At 42.6% G+C, this 21,959-nt stretch overlaps 1 protein-coding gene across 1 annotated transcript in view; it reads right to left on the minus strand.

The window, feature by feature from the left end:
• The window catches only part of cyp20a1 (cytochrome P450, family 20, subfamily A, polypeptide 1), a 46,487-nt gene that overhangs the window by 13,886 nt on the left and 10,642 nt on the right, over positions 1-21,959 (minus strand). Inside the window, exons 5-6 of the mRNA XM_073046686.1 lie at positions 13,937-14,104; positions 11,177-11,255 (exon numbers count right to left, since the gene is read on the minus strand). Of these exons, the coding sequence (XP_072902787.1) occupies positions 11,177-11,255; positions 13,937-14,104 (247 nt within the window). The remainder of the gene's footprint in view (positions 1-11,176; positions 11,256-13,936; positions 14,105-21,959) is intronic.

Below are 21,959 nucleotides of genomic sequence, written 5' to 3' on the forward strand. Positions count from 1 at the left end.
GAGTAAAAATCTTTATGTTATGTCTCCATCTAATAGTGCAATGTGCAATCATAGTAATTTATAATAAATAGAACAGTCAATGTAATACAGAGTACACTCAAATCAGTGTCAGTTTATCAGTCTGATGGCCTGGTGGAAGAAGCTATCCTGGAGCCTGTTGGTTCTGGTATTTCCCGGATGGTAGCAGCTGGAATAGATTGTGGTTGTGATTACTTGGGTCCCCAATGATCCTATGGGCCCTTTTTACACACCTGTCTTTGTAAGTGTCCTGAATCATGGGAAGTTCACAACTACAGATGCGCTGGGTTGTCCGTACCACCCCCTGCAGAGTTCTGCGATTGAGGGAGGTACAGTTCCCATACCAGGCAGTGATGCAGCCAGTCAGGATGCTCTTAATTGTGCCACTGTAGAAAGTTCTTAGGATTTGGGGGCCCATACCAAACTTCCTCAACCGTCTTGAGGTGAAAGAAACTCTATTGTGCCTTTTTCATCACACAACTGGTGTGTACAGACCACGTGAGGCCCTCGGTGAGGTGGATGCCGAGGAACTTGAAGCTGTTTACCCTCTCAACCCCAGATCCATTGATGTCAATAGGGGTTAACCCGTCTCCATTCTTCTTGTAATCCACAACCAGCTTTGTTTTTGCAACATTGAGGGAGAGGTTGTTTGCTTGATACCACTGTGTCAGAGAGATGACTTCTTCCCTGTAGGCCACCTCATTATTGTTTGAGATAAGGCCAATCAGTGTAGTGTCATCGGCAAATTTAATTAGTAGATTGGAGCAATGGGCGGAGACACAGACATGGGTATACAGGGAGTAAAGGAGGGGGACTCAGTACGCAGCCCTGAGGTGCTCCTGTATTGAGAGTCAGAGGGTTGGAGGTGAGGAAGCCCATTCTTACAACCTGCTGGCGACCTGACAGGAAGTCCAGGATCCAGCTGCACAAAGCAGGGTCAAGGCTGAGATCTTTGACCTTCTTGTCAAGCCTGGATGGAACTATGGTGTTGAATGCTGATCTGTAGTCCAAGAACAGCATTCTCACATAAGCATCCCTCTTCTCCAGATGTGTAAGGACGATATGTAGAGCAGTGGTTATTGCATCATCTGTCGATCAGTTATGTCAGTAGGCGAATAGAGGGGGTCCAGTTTGGGTGGTAGCAAGCTGCAAATGTAATCCTTGACCAGCCTCTCAAAGCATTTGCTTATTATTGAGGTGAGTGCGACAGGACGCCAGTCGTTCAGGCATGTTACCTTGGTCTTTTTTGGTACAGGGACAATGGTGAATGTTTTGAAGCAGGAGGGCACTCTACACTGGGAGAGGGAAAGATTAAAAATGTCAGTGAACACACCTGCCCGTTGTGCTGTGCACATCCTGAGTACTCGCCCTGGGATGCCATCCGGTCCCGTAGCGTTGCAACTGTCCACCCATTGGAAACATCTGCGTACCTCAGCCTCAGAGATGATCAGGTTGCAGGTTGAGGCGGTGGCTTTCCTTGGAGACTCAGAGATAGCGACATCGAACTGAGCGTAAAAGCGATTGAGCTCATCTGGGAGAAAGGCTGCGATGTTGACAGTACCACTACGTTTGGCTTTGAAGTCCGCGATGGTATGCAAACCTCGCCACAAGTCATGTGTACTGTTTCTTGTGAATCTTGAGTCAATCTTTTTCCTGTATTGTTGTTTCACAGCCTTGATAGCTTTGCACAGCTTTGCTGCTTTTCTTGAGCTCCTGATTGCCGGCAGCGTAAACTGTGTCGTTCGCACGGAACCATTGACCCGGAGTTTCTGGTTCAGGGAGACCCTGACTGACTTCTGGTGGACAACATCGTCAATGCACTTCTGGATGAAGCATGTGACTCCATCTGTGAACTTGGAGACATCCTCATCACGGAAGACATTCCAGTCAATGTCATTGAAACAGTCTTGCAGCATGGAGACCAATTGGTTGGACTAACAGCGGACAGTTTTAACTATGGCCACCTCTTGTTTCAGCTTCTGCCTGTACGTTGGCAAAAGCAGAATTGAACAGTGATCTGATTTTCCAAAAGCTGGACGAAGGAGAGCTTTGTAAGCATTGCGGAAGGGAGTGTAGCAGTGGTCGTGTGTTATCTCCACGAGTGTTCACCTGGATGTGCTGACAAAATTTCAGAGAGACTTTCATCAGCGCCACTCAATTAATGTCACTGATGATAACAAAGGCAGCCCCTGAGTGTGCAGTCTCCAGTGTGTTGATGGTCTCATCCAGTTCCTTAAGAGCCGGGTCAGTACCAGCCTGCGGCGGAATGATGATAACAGCCGTGAACTCCCTCTGCAGCCAGTAGCGACTGCATAGCAGCACCAGGTATTCCAGGTTTGGGGAACAAAAGAATTTGTGTGCATGCACATTCTGGGGGGTCACACCCAGCACTATTGACCATGAAGCATACCCCTCCTCCTTTACTCTTCCCAGTGAGGTTTCTCAACCTGTCTGCCTGGAACAGGGAGAACCCGGGGGGCTCGATGGCATGATCCGGTATCTCCTCCATCAGCCAGGTCTCTATGAAGCCAAAACGTTGCATTCCTTTGTATCCTGCTGATAGGAGATTCTGGCTCTCAGTTCACAAAGCTTGTTATCCAGGGACTGAACATTAGCCAGGAGTATCCTACAGAGCGGCGGTTGATTTGCATGCCGACTCAGCCTCACCAGGATGCCGGCCCTTCTCCCTTTTCTCCGGCGCTTCTTCCAAGGCAGTGGCGGTGTAAGAGATGAGTCTCCCATGGATCACACAAGCAGGGGATCCCAGTGTAGGAAAGGAAGGACATTGTGGGTAAATGCTGTCCTTCCAATGTTCAGAAGGGTCAGTCTATCGTATCTGATATGACTATCAGCTACTTGAACAGAAAATCGTAGCAATTAGTAGTACACTGTAGATTTGGAACAGAGCTCGCAACATGGCCGGTGTACGTGGCACCATCTTGTTAAAAAAAAATGTCCTTACCATAACATCAGATCAGTTCTATTAGCCCGAATTCACAAGCAAGTGAAATCTTGTGAGTACTACCAACAGCTCTTGTTGGGAGCATGTGGCTCTGCAAAGTATAACTTTCTGCTTCCAAACGGAGATCCTGCTGAAACTTTCTGCTTGCAGAACAATCTCCTACCAAAAACTGAGCATCTGCAACTAGTAGGAGAAAAGTGAAATCTTCAGACTTAAAAAAGGAAATAACTCTTCAAAATGTGACCTATGCAACCTCTTCATGCCTTTTCCCATGCTACAGAGGTTGATTCAAGATCAAGAAGAATTATTTGTGCCAGTCTCCTCAGTTCCATTTCCTGCCCGGCATCAGTATCTAATGGCACAATCAATAGAATTCTAAAATTTAAATTACATCAAGTCACCATCCCTGCAATCTGAATCAGTTATTGATTCTCCTTGCATCATATTTCTTCTGCTATTTAATTTATTTCCATAGAGATGACAAGACACACTGACAGATCTGAACTGCTGCTATTCAAATTATCAGAATCAGGATCTGGTTTAATTATCATCAACATATGTCATGAAATTTGTTGACTTTGTGGCAGCAGTAACATGCAATACATAATAATAGAAAAAACATGAATTACAGTAAATATATATATGATTTATTGAATAGTTAAAATAAGTAGTGCAAAACTGGAATTTAGAAAGTAGTGAGGTGGTATTCATGGGTTCAATGTCCATTCAGAAATTGGATGGCAGAGGGGAAAGAGCTGTTCCTGAATCGTTGAGTATGTGCCTTCATGCCTCTGTTCCTTCTTCCTGGTGGTAGCAGTAAGAACAAGGCATGACCTGGGTGATGGGGGTCCTTAATGATGAATGCTGCCTTTTTGAGGCATCGCACCTTGAAGATGTCCTGGATACTATGGAGGCTAGTGCCCATGATGGAGCTAAGTTTACAACTCTCTGCAGCTTACTTTGATCCTGTACAGTAGCCCCCCTCCCCCATACCAGACAGTGATGCAGGCAGTTGATATATGCTCCATTGTACAACTGTGGAAATCTGCAAGTATTTTAGGTGACATAACAAATCTTCTCAAACTCCTAATGAAATATACCTGCTATCATGCCTTCTTTGTAGCTGCATCAATATGCTGGATCCAGGTTAGATTCTCAGAGATATTGGCACCCAGGAACTTGAAATTGCTCACTGACCTGTGCTCATCACTCGTCTTACCCTGTCTAAAGTCCACAATCAATTCTTTGGTCTTATTGACGCTGAGTGCAAGTTGTTGCTGCGACACCACTCAACTAGCTGATCTATTTCGCTCCTGTCCGCCCTATTGTAACCATCTGAAATTCAGCCAAAAATAGCTGTATCGTCATCAAACTTATAGATAGCTGTGCCTAGCCACACCATCATAGGTGAAGAGAGTAGAGCAGTGGGCTAAGCACACATCCCTGAGGTGCACCAGTGTTGATTGTTGGCAAGACAGAAACAGAAAACATACAGCATCATACAGGCCCTTCGGCCCACAAAGCTGTGCCGAACATGCCCCTACCTTAGAACTACCTAGGCTTTACCCATAGCCCTCTATTTTTCTAAGCTCCATGTAGCCATCCAGGAGTCTCTTAAAGACCCTATCGTTTCCGTCTCCACCACCGCTGCAGGGAGCCCATTCCACGCACTCACCACTCTCTGTGTAAAAAACTTACCCCTGACATCTCCTCTGCACCTACTTCCAAGCGTCTTAAAACTATGTCCTCTCATGCTAGCCATTACAGCCCTGGGGAAAAGCCTCTGACTATCCACACAATCAATGCCTCTCATTATCTTGTATACCTCTATCAGGTCATCTCTCATCCTTTGTCGCTCCAAGGAGAAAAGGCCGAGTTCACTCAACCTATTCTCATAAGGCATGCTCCCCAATCCAGGCAACATCCTTGTAAAAAACACTAAATGCTGGCAGAACTCAGCAGGCCAGACAGCATCTATGGGAGGAGGTAATAACGATGTTTCGGGCCGAAACCCTTCATCAGGAGTGGAAGTTGTTTTTTATTTATTTCCAGCATCTGCAGATTCACATGTGTTGCCTTTGAACATCCTTGTAAATCTTCTCTGTACGCTTTCTATGATTTCCACATTCTTCCTATAGGGAGGCGACCAGAATTGAGCACAGTACTCCAAGTGGAGACTGACCAGGGTCCTATATAGCTGCAACATTACCTCTTGGCTCTTCAACTCAATCCCACGATTGATGAAGGCCAATACACTGTATGCCTTCTTAACCACAGAGTCAACATGTGTAGCAGCTTTGAGTGTCTTATGGACTCGGACCCCAAGATCCCTCTGATCCTCCACACTGCCAAGAGTCTTACCATTAATGCTATATTCTACCATCATATTTGACCTACCAAAATGAACCACCTCACACTTATCTGGGTGGAACGCCATCTGCCACTTCTCAGCCCAGTTTGCATCCTATCAATGTCCTGTTGTAACCTCTGACATCCTCCACACTATCCACAACACCCCCAACCTTTGTGATTTTTATAAATGACCTGGATGAGGAAGTGGAGGGATGGGTTAGTAAATTTGCTGATGACAGAAAGAGTAGGGGTCCCAGAACATATCCCCAAGGCACACCACTGGTCACCAACCTCCATGCAGAATATGACCCATCTACAAACACTCTTTGCCTTCTGAGGGCAAGCCAGTTCTGGATCCACAAAACAATGTCCCCTTGGATCCCATGCCTCCTTACTTTCACAATAAGCCTTGCATGGAGTACCCTATCAAATGCCTTGCTAAAATCCATATACACTACATCTATGGCTCTAACTTCATCAATGTGCTTAGTCACATCCTCAAAAAATTCAATCAGGCTCGTAAGCCATGACCTGCCTTTGACAAAGCCATGCTGACTATTCCTAATCATATTATGCCTCTCCAAATCTTCATAAATCCTGCCTCTCAGGATCCTCTTCATCAACTTACCAACCACTGAAGTAAGACTCACTGGTCTATAATTTCCTGGGCTATCTCTACTTCCTTTCTTGAATAAGGGAACAACATCCGCAACCCTCCAATCCTCCAGAACCTCTCCCGTCCTCATTGATGATGCAAAGATCCTACAAGTATCTGGGAGTACAGTTAGACGAGAAGCTAGACTGGACTGCCAACACAGATGCCTTGTGCAGGAAGGCACAGAGTCGACTGTACTTCCTAAGAAGGTTGGCGTCATTCAATGTCTGTAGTGAAATGCTGAAGATGTTCTATAGGTCAGTTGTGGAGAGCGCCCTCTTCTTTGTGGTGGCGTGTTGGGGAGGAAGCATTAAGAAGAGGGACGCCTCATGTCTTAATAAGCTGGTAAGGAAGGCGGGCTCTGTCGTGGGCAAAGTACTCGAGAGTTTAACATCAGTAGCTGAGCGAAGGGCGCTGAGTAGGCTACGGTCAATTATGGATAACTCTGAACATCCTCTACATAGCACCATCCAGAGACAGAGAAGCAGTTTCAGCGACAGGTTACTATTGATGCAATGCTCCTCAGACAGGATGAAGAGGTCAATACTCCCCAATGCCATTAGGCTTTACAATTCTACCGCCAGGACTTAAGAACTTTTTAAAAGCTATTATTAATGCTTTTTGAGATAGTGATTTAGATGCATATCATATTCTTTACTGAGTTAAGTATTGTATGTAATTAGTTTTGCTACAACAAGTGTATGGGACATTGGAAAAAAGTTGAATTTCCCCATGGGGATGAATAAAGTATCTATCTATCTATCTATCTAAGATCATCGCCAGAGGCTCAGCAATCTCCTCGCTCACTTCCCACAGTAGCCTGGGGTACATCCCATCCAGTCTCAGTGACTTATCCAACTCGATGCTTTCCAAAAGCTCCAGCACATCCCCTTTCTTAATATCTACATTCTCAAGCTTTTCAGTCGACTGCAAGTCATTCCTACAGTCGCCAAGATCCTTTTCCGTATTGAATACTGAAGCAAAGTATTCATTAAGTATCTCCGCTATTTCCTCTGGTTCCATACACACTTTTCCACTGTCACACTTGATTGGTCCTATTCTCTCACGTCTTATCCTTTTGCTCTTCACATACTTGTAGAATGACTTGGTGTTTTCCTTAATCCTGCCAGCCAAGGCTTTCTCATGGCCCCTTCTGGCTCTCCTAATTTCATTCTTAAGCTCCTTCCTGCTAGCTTTATAATCTTCTAGATTCCTATCATTACCTAATTTTTTGAACCTTTTGTAAGCTCTTCTTTCCTTCTTGACTAGATTTACAACAGCCTTTGTACACCACAGATCCTGTACCCCACCATCCTTTCCATGTCTCATTGGAACGTACCTACTCAGAACCCCATGCAAATATCCCCTGAACATTTGCCACATTTCTTCCGTATGTTTCCCTGAGAACATCTGTTTCCAATTCATGCTTGCAAGTTCCTGCCTGTTAGCCTTGTATTTCCCCTTACTCCAATTAAACGTTTCCCTAACTTGCTATTCCTAAACTTCTCCAATGCTATGATAAAGGATATAGAATTGTGATCACTATCTCCAAAATGCTCTCCCACTGAGAGACCTGACATCTGACCAGGTTCATTTTCCAATACCAGATCAAGTACAGCCTCTCCTCTTGTAGGCTTATCTACATATTGTGTCAAGAAACCTTCCTGAACACACCTAACAAACTCTACCCCATCTAAACCCCCTCATTCTAGGGCGATGCCAATCAATATTTGGGAAATTAAAATCTCCCACCACAACAACCCTGTTATTATTACTCCCTATCTGTCTCACTATCTGCTCCTCGATGTCCCTGTTACTATTGGGTGGGCTATAAAAAAGCTCCTAGTAGAGTTATTGACCCCTTCCTATTCGTAACTTCCACCCACAGAGACTCCGTAGACAATCCCTCCATGGCGTCCTCCTTTTCTGCAGCCGTGACACTATCTCTGATCAACAGTGCCACGCCCCCAGCTCTTTTGCTTCCCTCCCTGTCTTTTCTGAAACATCTACAGCCTGGCACTTGAAGTAGCCATTCCTGCCCCTGCACCATCCAAGTCTCTGTAATGGCCACAATATCATACCTCCAGGTGCTGATCCACGCTCTAAGCTCATCCGTTTTATTAATGATACTCCTTGCATTAAAATAGACACATCTCAAACCATCAGACTGAGCGCGTCCCTTCTCTATCACCTGCCTATCCTCCCTCTCGCACTGTCTCCAAGCTTTCTCTATTTGTGAGCCAACCTCCCTTTCCTCCGTCATTTCAGTTCAGTTCCCACCTCCTAGCAATTCTAGTTTAAACTCTCCCCAATAGCCTTAGCAAACCCTCCCGCTAGCATATTGGTCCTCCTGGGATTCGAGTGCAACCCGTCCTTTTTGTACAGGTCACACTTGCCTCAAAAGAGGTCCCAATGATCCAGAAATCTGAATCCCTGCCCCCTGCTCCAATCCCTTAGCCACATATTTATCATTCTATTCCTATACTCTCTGTCACGTGGCACAGGCAGTAATCCTGAGATTACTACCTTTGAGGTCCTGCTTCTTAACTTCTTTCCTAACTCCCTGTAGTTTTTTTTCAGGACCTCCTCCCTTTTTCTACCTATGCCGTTAGTACCAATATGTACCACGATCTCTGGCTAATCTCATTCCCACTTCAAGATATCTTGGATGCGATCAGAAACATCCTGGACCCTGGCACCTGGGAGGCAAGCTACCATCCGTGTTTCTTTCCTGCGGCCACAGAATCGCCTGTCTGACCCCCTAACTATAGAGCCCCCTTTCACTGCTGTCATCCTCTTCCTTTCCCTATTATAAGATGGAGATATTTATTCCCAAATAATGTGGAGATATTATTTCCAATCCGCTCAGATTGTGGCCTTCCGGTGAGGGAGTCAAGGATCCAGTTGCAGAAGGAGTTACAGAGGCCCAGGTACGGGAGTTTTTCGATCAGCAATGTAGGAATGATTGTATTAAACGCTGAGCTGTGCTCAATAAACAGCATCCTGACATAGATATTTGTACTGCCAAGGTGATCTAAGGCTGCATAAAGAGCCAGTGAGATTGCATTTGCCATAGACCTATTGTGACGAAAGACAAATTACAGTGGATCTAGGTCCTTGCTGAGACAGGAGTTAATTCTAGACATAACCAACCCCTCTATGGTCATTAAAGCAGCTCATCTTCTTGAGCACTGGTATAATTGTTGTCCTTTTTAAACAGGTAGGAACTTCTGACTGTAGGAATGAGAGACTGAAAATCATAGGGGTACCAGCACAAAATGATGCTCACCCAATTCAGCATTCTAGCTTCAGACAACTTAACTGCGTTGAAACTTCTCTCCTCTAAGAAATCTAAGACCATTTGTGACTTAAGAGAGGAGGAAGGGGCGTAAAGATGGGAAGCAAGAAGAGAACATGGAAGAGAGAGCGCAAGAGAGAGAGTGAGAGACTCTGAAAGGAAGCAAAAGAGTATGAGGCACAAACATACCAGACAGAAATGGCATCTGCTGTGTTTGTCCTTCAATTATTGACTGCTTTTATTCAGAATGGGATTTAGATAATAACTCGAAAATCATACACCCAACTATGCTGACTCCACAAAGATTCTGGCACTGTAAATAGTGTAAATGAAGCAGAAAATTACAGTGAGGAATTAAACTAAGCAACTGTGGAACAACTGCTTTAGTTTTACTGAACGCTTGACCTTCACTTATGGTCTCAAAATTTCCTAGACGGTGAAGAGCTGGGAACAGTGGCATGAAAGTCATGGGATACGAACAGAAAATATTTACCAGGGCTCATAAAATGCTGGCCTCCATGTAGGGCACAAAAAAAGCACCAACAGATCAACTACCCTGGGTTCCCTCCCTCTTGACAAAGGAGTGAGGGTGGACATGATAGGAATGTTTAAAATAATGCAGTTTAAACAAACTGAACTCCACTAAAGATTTTCTGTTGTGTACGGAATTTAAGCATAAAGGACATACTTACAGGCTAAACATAATATACCAGGCAGCAGGATTCCAGCTTGGATAATGGAGCAATATACTTCAAGAAGGAACTAGACCATCTTTTCTCAACACATCAGATTCAGATTTTAATAAATGCAAAGATTTACCAGAAATGACACAGACAGAAGATAGAGACCTAGACTTTTTTTTTGTTGTGCTAATACTCTTGATTACATTCATTCACTGTTTTCACCTCATTGAATTTTAAAATGGCCCATCATACCAAGGTGACTTTCAATCACATCCTAGACTTGAGCTGTAAAGTTCGGCCTTGCCAGTTCACTTCTGTGCTAAAGATTGTCAAGGAAGGATCTATAGGTGTTAGGCATTCTCAGCTTGTACAGGGAGGGAATATTGCTAGTCACAGACAGACCTCTGACTGTGACCAACAACACTTAATGTAATTTCACAATGTACCAAAGCCAACCTGCCCCTGACAATGACACTTCCACAGAATAGTACAGCATAGGAACAAATCCTTTGGTCCATGCCTGCCCCAAGCTTGATACTAAATTCAACTATCCCTTCTGCCTACAAAAAATGCAAATCCCTCCATTTCCCTGCATACTCATGTGCCTGTCTAAAAGCCTCTTGAATGCCATGATTTTATCTGCCTGCACTACCACCCCGGGCAGTGTGTTCCAGGTACCTACAGCTCTTCTGTGTAAAACCTTGCTCTGCATATCTCCTTTAAAACTCTACCCTCTCCCTGTCACCTTAAAGCTATGCCCTCTAGTATTCAACATTTCTCCCCTAGGGAAAAGAGTCTGGTGTTTACCTTATCTATGTCACTCAACATTTTTATGAATTTCCTTCTAGTCTCCCTCTAGCCCCTGAGAAAGAATATATTTTCCTCTCCCTGTGTAGAATTCCTCTGTACTCAGTAGATAAATCTTACTACATCCACAATAGGGCAGAACATAGAAAGCTTTGCGCTTCATCCTCAAATAGTGATGCCCATGTGCATCATCAGGTAGCAGTCAGGATGGGAATCCCAGAAAGCATTTCCCTCTCGATCCCAGGTGCAGAATAAAATTTAATGATAGCTGGTGAGGCCTTCCTCAGCCCAAAAAATCCATCACACCCACAGTCAAAGCTGTAACTGAGTTCTTTGGATTTGGTTACAGTCACAACTAATGCAAAATTTCATTAAGATTCACAATCACAATCCAAAATTACCTGCTTCATAATGTTCCTTCCTGGGGGAGCTTTTATCGAGTGATCCATCCAAAAATCCTTTCCCGATCTCAGACCAAATCTGAAAGCCAAAACAGAAAGGGATGGTGGGATGCCTCTTGAAATGCTGGCAGACACCCCTGGAACGTCTGACGTGCACCTCAAATAAACAAGATTTAAGGAACCTGTTTCAAATACCAGGACTGGTTGCATGCATCCTGGAATACATGTGATGTCAGTGCACATCACAGAAAAGAAGAATTAAAGTCATGCACCTCTGAATAGCAAATGATAGAGCAAACATCCTGAAATAGAATATCCAGGCACACCTACATTTGGGTAGACTGGCATGCCACCCAGAATTTCAGGTATGCTGGCACATCTCCCTGAATATTCAGGGCAGCCAAGAGGACCAGGGTAAAGTCACTTATTTCATATTTGGGATAGCAACATGATTACTTTGACAAATTAGGATTCTGAAGTTTCAATTACTGATGCAGAGAGATGTTGAAAATCCACCGACGGGAGTTGAAATTTTGGGAAATAAATAAATCTGCAAGCAATAAATGGGTGTGAAATCCCATCTGGTTGACTAAAATCTTCCAAAGAACAAAACTTGCCAAACTTACACTGACTGATTTACAGTACCTATAAAAAGTATTTACACCCTTGGAAGTTTTCATGTTTTATTGTTTTAAAACATTGGATCACAGTGGATTTAATTTGATTTTTTTTTAAAACACTGATCAACAGAAAGACTCTTTCCTGTCAAAGTGAAAACAGATTGGTACAAAGTGATCTAAATTAATTACAAATATAAAACACAAAATAAATGATTGCATAAGCATTCAACCCCTTCAAATCAGTATCTAGCAGATGCACCTTTGGCAGCAATTACACCCTTGAGTCTATGTGGATAGGGCTCTATCAGCTTTACACATCTGGACACCGCAAATTTTCCCTGTTCTTCTTTACAAAATTGCTCAAGCTCTGTCAAATTTCATGGGGATCATGAGTGAACAGACCTTTTCAAATCCAGCCATAAATTTCAATTGGACTGAGGCCTGGACCCTGACTTGGCCTCTCCAGAACATTAACTTTGTTGTTTTTAAGCCACTGCTGTGCAACTTTGGCATTATGCTTGGGGTTACTGTCTTGCTGGAAAACAAATCTCTCAAGTCACAGTTTTTTTCCTCCAGGATTTCTCTGTATTTTGCTGCATTCATTTTATCCTCTACCTGCACAAGCCTTCCAGGGCCTGCTGCAGTGAAGCATCCCCACAGCATGATGCAGTCACCACCATGCTTCACAGTAGGGATGGTGTGTTTTCGATTATGTGCGGTGTTTGGCTTATGCCAAACATAGCGTTTGGTCTGATGGCCAAAAATCTCAAATTTAATTTAATCAGACCATAGAACCTCCTTCCAACTGACTTCAGAAACTCTCACGTGCCTTATGGCAAACTCTTGCCAAGATTTCATGTGAGTTTTTTTTTCCAAACAGTGCTCTCTCTTTGTGACTCTCCCGTAAAGCTACAACTGGTGAAGCATCCGGGCAATTCCTCCTCAGTTCAGTGGCAATTGTTTTATGCACAGTTCCTCCCATCTCAGCCACTGAAGCTTATAACTCCTCCAGAGTTGTCATAAGTCTCTTTGTGGCCTCCCTCACTAGTCCCCTCCTTGCATTGACACACAATTTTTGAGCTGTGCCATATTCTTTCTATTTCTTGATGATTGACTTAACAGTACTCCAAGGGATATACAGTGACTTGGAAATTTTCTTGTATCCATCTCCTGACATGTGCTTTTCAATAACCTTTTCGCGGAGTTGCTTGGAGTGTTCTTTTGTCTTCATTGTGTGGTTTTTGCCAGGATACTGACTCACCAGCAGTTGGACCTTCCAGATACAGGTGTATTTTACTACATTCAATTGAAACACTTTGACAGCACACAGGTGATCTCCATTTTACTAATTATGTGACATCTAAAATCAATTGGCTACACTGGTGCTGATTTGGTATGTCATATTAAAGAGGGAGGTGAATACTTATGTAATCAATTATTTTGCTTTTTATATTTGTAATTAATTTAGATCACTTTGTAGAGATCTGTTTTCACTTTGACACAAAAGAGTCTTTCTCTGTTTATCACAGTCAAAAAAAGCCAAATTAAATTCATTCTGATTCAATGTTGTAAAACAATAAAACATGAAAACCTCCAAGGGGGTGAATACTTTTTATAGGCGTTGTACATACAAATCCAAAATCAGCAATGTGAGTTAACTGCCTCCTCAGTTCAGAGGCAATTGTGAACAGAAAGAACCTGATTAGCAGAATCCACATCAATATTAAAAAGAAACTGATAAGGGTGTATATCTCAACTTCTACACTGTGCTGGAACTCACCTGGCACTCCTGCCACGGGTCCTTTGAAGCACAAGTTTTCCGCTCTTTTCCCCCAGAACACAGAAGTAATCTCACTGATATTTTTGGCCTAGCTGAATGCAAAGTTCGTTCAGCTGCACTGATAAAAAATAAACTGATCACACATCATCCCATGGTACACAGCATGAAGCTCAGTTTCAGTATTCTTTGTTCTTTTGGGCAAGGTCAATCGCACTGAGGGGAGAGCTTCTTCTGCCAATGCAGGCCCATTCTGTTGTTCTATTGTGTGACATTTCACTGAGACGGAATGATCAAAAGCAAGTTAGAAACACTATCACTTGCTACACAATGCTGCTCTGTATTCCATCTGAGTACACTCACCAAATCGTGGTCCTTCCGAAAGCGAATTACTTCTTGATCACTTTCAAAGCGACTGCCCATTGCTGTCTGTGTGACAGACTTCATGGCAAAGCCCAACAAATGCTGACACAGAGGAATGTGCTGGGATTCAGGATACGAAAGCCACTTTGAAACCAACTCATCAGCTAGCTGATGGAAGAGAAAAAGGAAAAGGCAAGGAGACATTAATCATCTCATCCATGCTGATTGTGATATCTATCCAGACTAATTACTTTAGGCCTCTATCCCTCTACTCTCTTGCTATCCAAAAACATGTCCAAATGCCATGTCAACATTGTAGTTGGAACCTCCTCTGCAGCACTTTTCAAATATTCATCACTCTCCATGTGAAAAACTTACCCCTCTGATCTCCTTTAAATGTCCCCCTCCTCATCTTAAACGTAAGCCTTTCAGACTTTCTCTGCTCTGGTAAAACTTCTATATATGCCCTTCATAATACTATAAACCTCTGTAAAGTCACCCTTTGTCTCCTAGGTTCCAGTAAGAATAAACCCAGACTACACAATCTCCCCTTTACCTATAACACTCCATTCCAGACAACATTCTGTTGAATCTCTTCTGCACTCCCGCCGCTCCTAGCATCTCCTTCCTGTACCATGGTAATCATAATGTGGTCTAACTAATATATGTACAGTGCCAACATGACTGAAGCACTTAATGCCTCAGTACCTCACACCTCCTGGATTAAATGCCATCTGCCACTACTCTGTCTAGCTTTCCAGCTGATCTATGTTCCATTAAATCCCTTAGACAATCTTCTTCACTATCTATAACTTCACCAATTTTCACATCATTTACAAACTTACTAATCTTTTGACTTACATTACATGTTCAGTATTGTGCAAAACCTTTGGCACATAAATTTACAAGAAAGTTTGTGAACCCTTTGCAATTACTTGGCTTTCTGCATTAATTTACTCATAAAATGTGGTCTGATCTTTATCTAAGTCACAATGACAGACAAACACGATCTGCCTAAACTAATAATAAATATACAAATGCACTTTTCATGTCTTTATTGAACAAATTGTTTAATCATTCACCATCCAGGCTGGAAAAAGTATGTGAACCCTTGTATTTAATAACTAGTAGAACATGCTTTAGCTGCTGATCAAACTTATATAATGGCAAGGAGGAATTTTAGACCATTCCTCCATAAAAAACTGTTTCAGTTCATCAATATTTCTGGAGGACCTTCCATGAACAGCCCTCTTCAAGTCATGCCACAGCATCTCAATTGGGTTAAGGCCTGGACTCTGACTTAGCCATTCCAAAACACACATTTTCTACTTTTTAAACCATTCTGTTGTTGATTTACTCTTGTGTTTCGGATCATTGTCTTGTTGTATCATCCAACTTCTATTAAGCTTCAGATGACAGACTGCTACCCTGACACTTACCTTTAAAATGTCTTGATACAATTTTGAATTAATTGTTCCCTCAATGATTGTAAGCTGTCCAGGCCTGAGCCAGCAAAGCAGCCCCAAACCATGATGCTCCTTCCACCATGCTTCACAGTTGGGATGAGGTTTTGGCATTGAAGTGCAGTTCCCTTTTTCCTCCAAACACAGCAATGGGTATTTCTGCCAAAATGTTCAACTTTTGTCTCACCTGTCCACAGGACATTGTCCCAGAAGTGTTGTGGAACATCCAGGTGGTCTTTTGCAAACTTGAGATGTGCAGTGGCTTCCTTCGTGGTGTCCTCCATGAACACTATTCTTGTTCAGCTTTTTTCTTATAGTGGACACACGAACAGAGACTTTAGCAAGTTCTAGAAATTTCTACGGGTCTTCTGCTGTTACTCTTGGGTTCTTTTTCACCTCCTTTAGTATTGCCTGTTGATCTTTGCAGGATGCTCACTCCTAGAGAGGGTAGCAACAGTACCGAATTTCCTCCATTTGTAGACAATTTCTCTTACTGTGTACTGATGAACACGCAAGTCTTTAGAAATGCTTTTGCAGCCTTTTATAGCTTCATGCACCTTTACAATTATTCTTCTAAAGTCTTTTGAAAGTTGTTTTGATTGAGGCATGGTGCACATAAACAGATCTTTCTTGACAAGAGCAGGCTCTGTCAGTAACTTTGTGTGTCTTTTTTTTATAGAGCAGGGCACCTCCACAACACACACTTCCAATCTCATCACATTGATTGGAACACCTGACTCTGTATAGCTTTTGTAGAAGTCATTTCCCCAGAGGTTCACACATTTTTTTTCAACATAAACTGTAATTGTTTAAATGATGTACTCAGTATTGATGAGAATAAGTACAAATGCTTATGTGCTATTAGTTTAGGCAAATTGTGTTTGTCTATTATTGTGACTTGGATGAAGATCAGACCACATTTTATGAGTAAATTAATGCAGAAAACCAGATAATTGCAAAGGGTTCACAAACTTTTTCTTGCAACTGTATATATAGTTAGGGTGCCTACATAGACATATATACTGCAAGACCATTGTAGTACAGATTCTTGCTGTATACCAGTGGTTACTAATTACCAATCAGTTCAACTTTCCAGGGTTTTGATGCTTTAGATGAGATAGAAAGGGATACAAGAGGTATGGTTGCATTACAGTCAAGGAGCACTGCAGAGGAAATATTGGAGGCCTCATCCACTGAGGTAATGTGGGTAGAGTTCAAAAATAAGAAAGGTGAAAGGGGTTATATACGGGCTTTGCCATGGCCACCAGGACAATGGAAAAATGTAAAAGGATAACTTTAACTTCCCCTGCATTGACCGGGATTTCCTTCATACAATAGGCTTAGATGGGGCAGAATATTTTTTGGTACATCCAAGGCAGTTTCTTGAAACGGCATGTGGATAGTTCCATTAAACGAAGGACCATATTGGTCCTCAATTTGGGAAATGAGCCTGGACAGGTGACTGGCCTTCAGTCAGAGAGCATTTGGGAACAATGATCACAACTCCTTCAGTTTTAAGAATATAATCTTAAGAAAAAAGAAGTTAACTAATGAGGAGGTAGGTCCATTCAGGGATAAAGGAGGGAATTTGTATTTGGAGTGGCTGAATTACTAAATGAGTACCGTAGATTCCGGATTTTAAGCCGCTACTTTTTTCCCACATTTTGAACAGCTTTGAACTTTGCGGCCTATAATCCGAAGCGGCTAATGCATGATTTTTTTTCATGCCGCCTCGTAAACATTTTGCCTCATAACAGTAGACCAATAAAATTGATGAGTAGTTCACAGAGGTCCAATGAAATTGTACGATAAATCAAGCGCACTTTCACAATTAAATTATTGTAAATCAGTCATTTGTACTCACCCTCATCAACATGGAAAACACTCGAAGCATTGTGCTGCCTTATGGCATACTTAGTTTATAATATTTTCGCTTAGTAATTCATTTTCTAGTTAAAGTTAGAAGAGTTTTAACTATATTTGTTTTCTGTACTACATCGCGGGATGCTATGACGTCACACCCGGTTTCGCGGTGTCTTGTGGGAAAATGCCGGTTTGCGATAAACGGAAAGGAGGGGGGGAGCGCATTACGCGAGCGGCTTTGGATCTGAGCGAACGCTGCTTTTAAATGCCGTTTGCGATAAACGGAAAGGAGGGGGGGAGCGCATTACGCGAGCGGCTTTGGATCTGAGCGAACGCTGCTTTTAAATGCCGTTTGCGATAAACGGAAAGGAGGGGGGGAGCGCATTACGCGAGCGGCTTTGGATCTGAGCGAACGCTGCTTTTAAGTTAAAGGTGATCAATAACTTTTCCTGGTAGGCTGTAGTATATATATTTTTTACCAGTCGTTAGGAGATATTGGAATGTTGTTCAGTAAAGAAGTATACGCAACGTATTTAAAAGTAGCCGCGTTACGGGCACGGTTCGAAAAAAAGCATTTGCAATATGTATTTGTTTTTGTTACCATATGGATTTAATTAAAAGTTAAAAAATCCTCACGTGTAATATCTTTCTGTGTAAATATCTCATATTACAACGTGGGACACCTGCGGCCGAAAATCCGGTGCGGCCTTTACAATTAAAAAATTGATTTTATTTCTAAAATTAGAGCCAGCGGCTTTTAATCAGGTGCGCTCTGTAGTCCGGAATCTACGGTACTTTGTGCCAGTATTTACTGAGCGGAAGGAAGTGGAGGATAGTGAAAACAATGGGGAATGTGCTGGGATATTTTGAAATTGGGAAGGAGGTAATACTGGGTCTTCTGAGCAGCATTAAGGCAAATAAATTCCAAGGGCCTGATGGCATTTATCCAAGAATATTCAAAAGAGCATGTGAGAAGGTTGCTAGGGCTTTGATAATGACCTTTGCATTGTCACTAGTAACTGATGAAGTCCTGGAGGACAGGAGAGTAGCAAATGTTATTCCTTTGCTCAAGAAGGGAAATAGGGATAATCCAGGTAATTATGTGGTAGTAAGCCCCACGTCAGTGGTAGGGAAGTTACTAGAGAGGATTCTTAGGGATAGGATTTATGTACATTTGGAAAGCAATGGCATTCTAAAAGATAGTTGGCATGGTTTTATGTGGGGTATTCCATACCTGACAAATTTGAGGAGGGGACAAAGGTGCTTGTTGAGGTTAAGGCAGTGTATATTATCAACGTGGACTTCAGTACGGCATTTGAGAAGGTCACTTGTGGTAGGATGATTCACAAGATAAAGATGCATGGGATCCAGAGTGAATTGCAAGTTTGGATCTAGAACTAGCTAGCCCACAGAAATCATAATGTAAGGTAGAAGGCTGTTATACTGGCTGGAGGTCCAAGACCAGTAGGGTTCCACAAGAATTGACGCTGGGACCTTTATTGTTTGTGATATTTATCAATGATTAGGTTGAAAATGTAGATAGGTGCATTAGCAAGATTGTAGATAATATAAAAAACGGCGATGTGGATAGTATGAAGGATTATCAAATAATACTGTGAATAAAGTTACACATATAGGCAAGAAATTGGCAGATAGTGTTTAGATATAGGTACTTTATTGATCCCAAAGGAAATTACAATGCTACAGTAGCATTACAAGTGCACAGATATACAAATATTCAAATATTAGAAGAGATGTAAGAAAGAATAAAAGTTACCTCAAACTGTCTAACAGGAATGAGGTCATCACTTCCCCCGGCTATAGGTTGACTCATTTTCGAGCCTAATTGCTGAGGGTAAAAATGACCTCATAGAGTGCTCTTTGGAGCAGCGCAGTTGTCTTAGTCAATTACTAAAAGTGCTCCTCTGATCAGCTAAGGTGGCATGCGGAGGGTGAGAAACATTATCCAGAATTGACAGGATTTTCTGTAGGGTCCTTTCTTCTCCCACAGCCTCCATTGTGTCCATTTTGACTCCTATAACAGAGCCAGCCTTTCCAATCAGTTTATTGAGCCTGTTGGCATCACCCCTGTTGACACCATTGCCCCAGCACACTAGTGCATAGACGATTGTACTGGTGACAATAGACCGGTAGAACATGTGCAGGAGAGGCCTGCATACACCAAAGGACCTCAGACTCCTGAGGAAGTCGAGGCAACTCTGGCCCTTCTTGTACTCAACCTCAGTGTTGGTGCTCCACTCAAGTCTGTCATTCAGGTGCACCCCCAGGTACTTGTAGGTCCTCACCACATCCTCATCCTCACCATCAATAGTAACAGGGAGCAGTGCAGGCTGTCTTCCTAAAGTCCATTAGCATCATCTTTGTTGTACTGATGTTGAGCTGCAAATGATTTAGCTTGCACCATTTGACAAAGTCCTCACCAGGGCCCTGTATTCATCCTCCCCTCCTCCCTTTATACACCCAATTATTGCTGAGTCATCAGAGAATTTCAGCAGATGACGTCACCCAGTGTTGTATCTAAAGTCCAAGATATACAGGCTAAACAGGAAGGGTGCCAATACAGACCCCTGTGGGGCCCCAGTGCTGCTCATAGCCATGTCTGACAAACAGTTCTGACAAAAATTGTGAGGATACAGGGCAGTGCCGACCTGCATTAAACAGAGTTTTTCCCCAAGCAATGAGGGCTGTATGGTATTGAGAAATCAAAAAAACCTGATCCTCACAGGGCTGCTCTGCTCATCCAAATGGGAATCGGCTTTGTTCAGCAGGTAGAAGACAGCATCATCGAATCTGGGCAAGTGTAAGAATTTGCACTTTGGGAGGTCAAATGCAGTTGATAACAGGTTCCTTAATAGAGGGGTCGTAGGTTCCAGGTGCACAGTTTATCAAAAGTGGCTATGCAAGTGGATAAGGTGGCACAGAAGGTGTATGGAATACTTGCCTTTATTGTTAGGGGTGTTAGGTAATGAAGTCAGACTGCAGCTCAAAAAAATTAAATCAGTTTCTGCATGCTTGGAGTATTATGTGCAGCTATGGCCACCCCATTATGGATGGCATGGTAGCTAACACTGTTATAGAGCCAGCAACTTGGGTTCAATCCCACCTGCTGTCTGCAAGGAGTCTGTGAACAGATGGGTTTCCTCTGGGTGCTCAGGCTTCGTACCAGAGTCCAAAGATCTACTGGTTAGCAGGTTAATTTGTCTTTGTAAATTGTCCCGTGAATAAGCTCGGGTTAAATAGGTGTGTTGTTGGACAGCATGGCTCATTGAGCTGGAAGGGCCTATTCCCTGCTGTATTTCTAAATAAAATAAAATAAAATAATAGGAAAGATGCGGAGATATGAAAAGCATGCAGAAGAGCTTTACCAGGATGCTGCCTGGATTAGAGGGTATGAGCTATAAGGACAGGTTGGACAAAACTGCATTGTTTTCTTTGGAGTGCAGGAGGCTGAGGGAAAGCCCAATTTATAAAATTATGAGAGGCGTAGTTAGGGCCCACAGTCATAATCTTTTTCCCAAGTAGAAATACCAACTGTTAGAAGACATGCACTTAAGGCCGGGGAAAAGTATAAATGAGAACTGCAGAGGCTAGATTTTTTTTAAAAAACACATTGTCTGGTATTGTTCAGACTGGGCTGCCGGGAGTATTGGTGGAAGCTGACACAATAGTGACATTTAAAGATTTTAGACCGACATGTGAATATGCAGGAAATGGACTGATATGGATCCTGTATAGCTGAAGAAAATTTAGTTTTATTTGGCATCACATTCAACAAACACATCGTGGACCAAGGGTTTATTCCTATGCTGTATTGTTCTATGCTCTATCCTCCTCTGTCCCACCAGCCCCCACCCCCCGTGCCACTTTAAAATGGCATGACCCTTATCCTCCCTTTATACTCTCGGTCCAGATGCAGGGTCTTGACCTGTAACACAGACTCTCCCTTTACCTCTAAAGATGCTGCTTCAGCCATTGAGCCCTTCGTTTCTTTGTGAGAGGGAGCTTTATTGTTTTATCTACTCTGGTCATTCCAGAGCTTACACTAAATGCCAAAATTGATAACATGAGACCTGATGGCTGGGAAGGGATCGCTTAAACATCACCTGGTGAGCCAGATGTCATATTATGGAGATCCACCAAACTTGCAGTTTCATTCTCAAATATGTGCTCCTCTATTGCTCATAAACATTTCCTCACCTACTGAGTTACCAGTCTCTCTTGCTTTCTCTATCTCTCTTCTCAACCCCACACACACACTCTGCCCTCTGTAAGATTCAAACTCTCTAGTAGACAGAACAAGGAATCAGCAGTAGTTATCCTTGACATAGGAGGCATATTAAGATGTACTGTAAATATTAGCAGAAAAGAGAGTACTTTTAATTTTGCAGATAAACAAAGATGTGAAATGAACTAAACCACAGCAGAGTTGTACTGAGTGAACAAAACAAAACAGAAATTGTTAAGTGTAGGAGAAAATGGGGAATAGGGATTGCTGTAAGAAACATGTAAAGCGCCTTTCAGATATCAAGAAAATAAATAGCAAAAGCTTTTATGAATACCTATTATAAAAAATTCTAATAGAATGGTTTAGGATGAAGAAGGAAATGGTGTCTTTCAAGTAGACGTTAAATTCTTCAAAGGTGAATTTTACAAATACTGAAGGAAATGAAACAGAA

Source organism: Hemitrygon akajei, chromosome 5 (assembly GCF_048418815.1).
Source record: "Hemitrygon akajei chromosome 5, sHemAka1.3, whole genome shotgun sequence".
Classification (NCBI taxonomy): Eukaryota; Metazoa; Chordata; class Chondrichthyes; order Myliobatiformes; family Dasyatidae; genus Hemitrygon; species Hemitrygon akajei.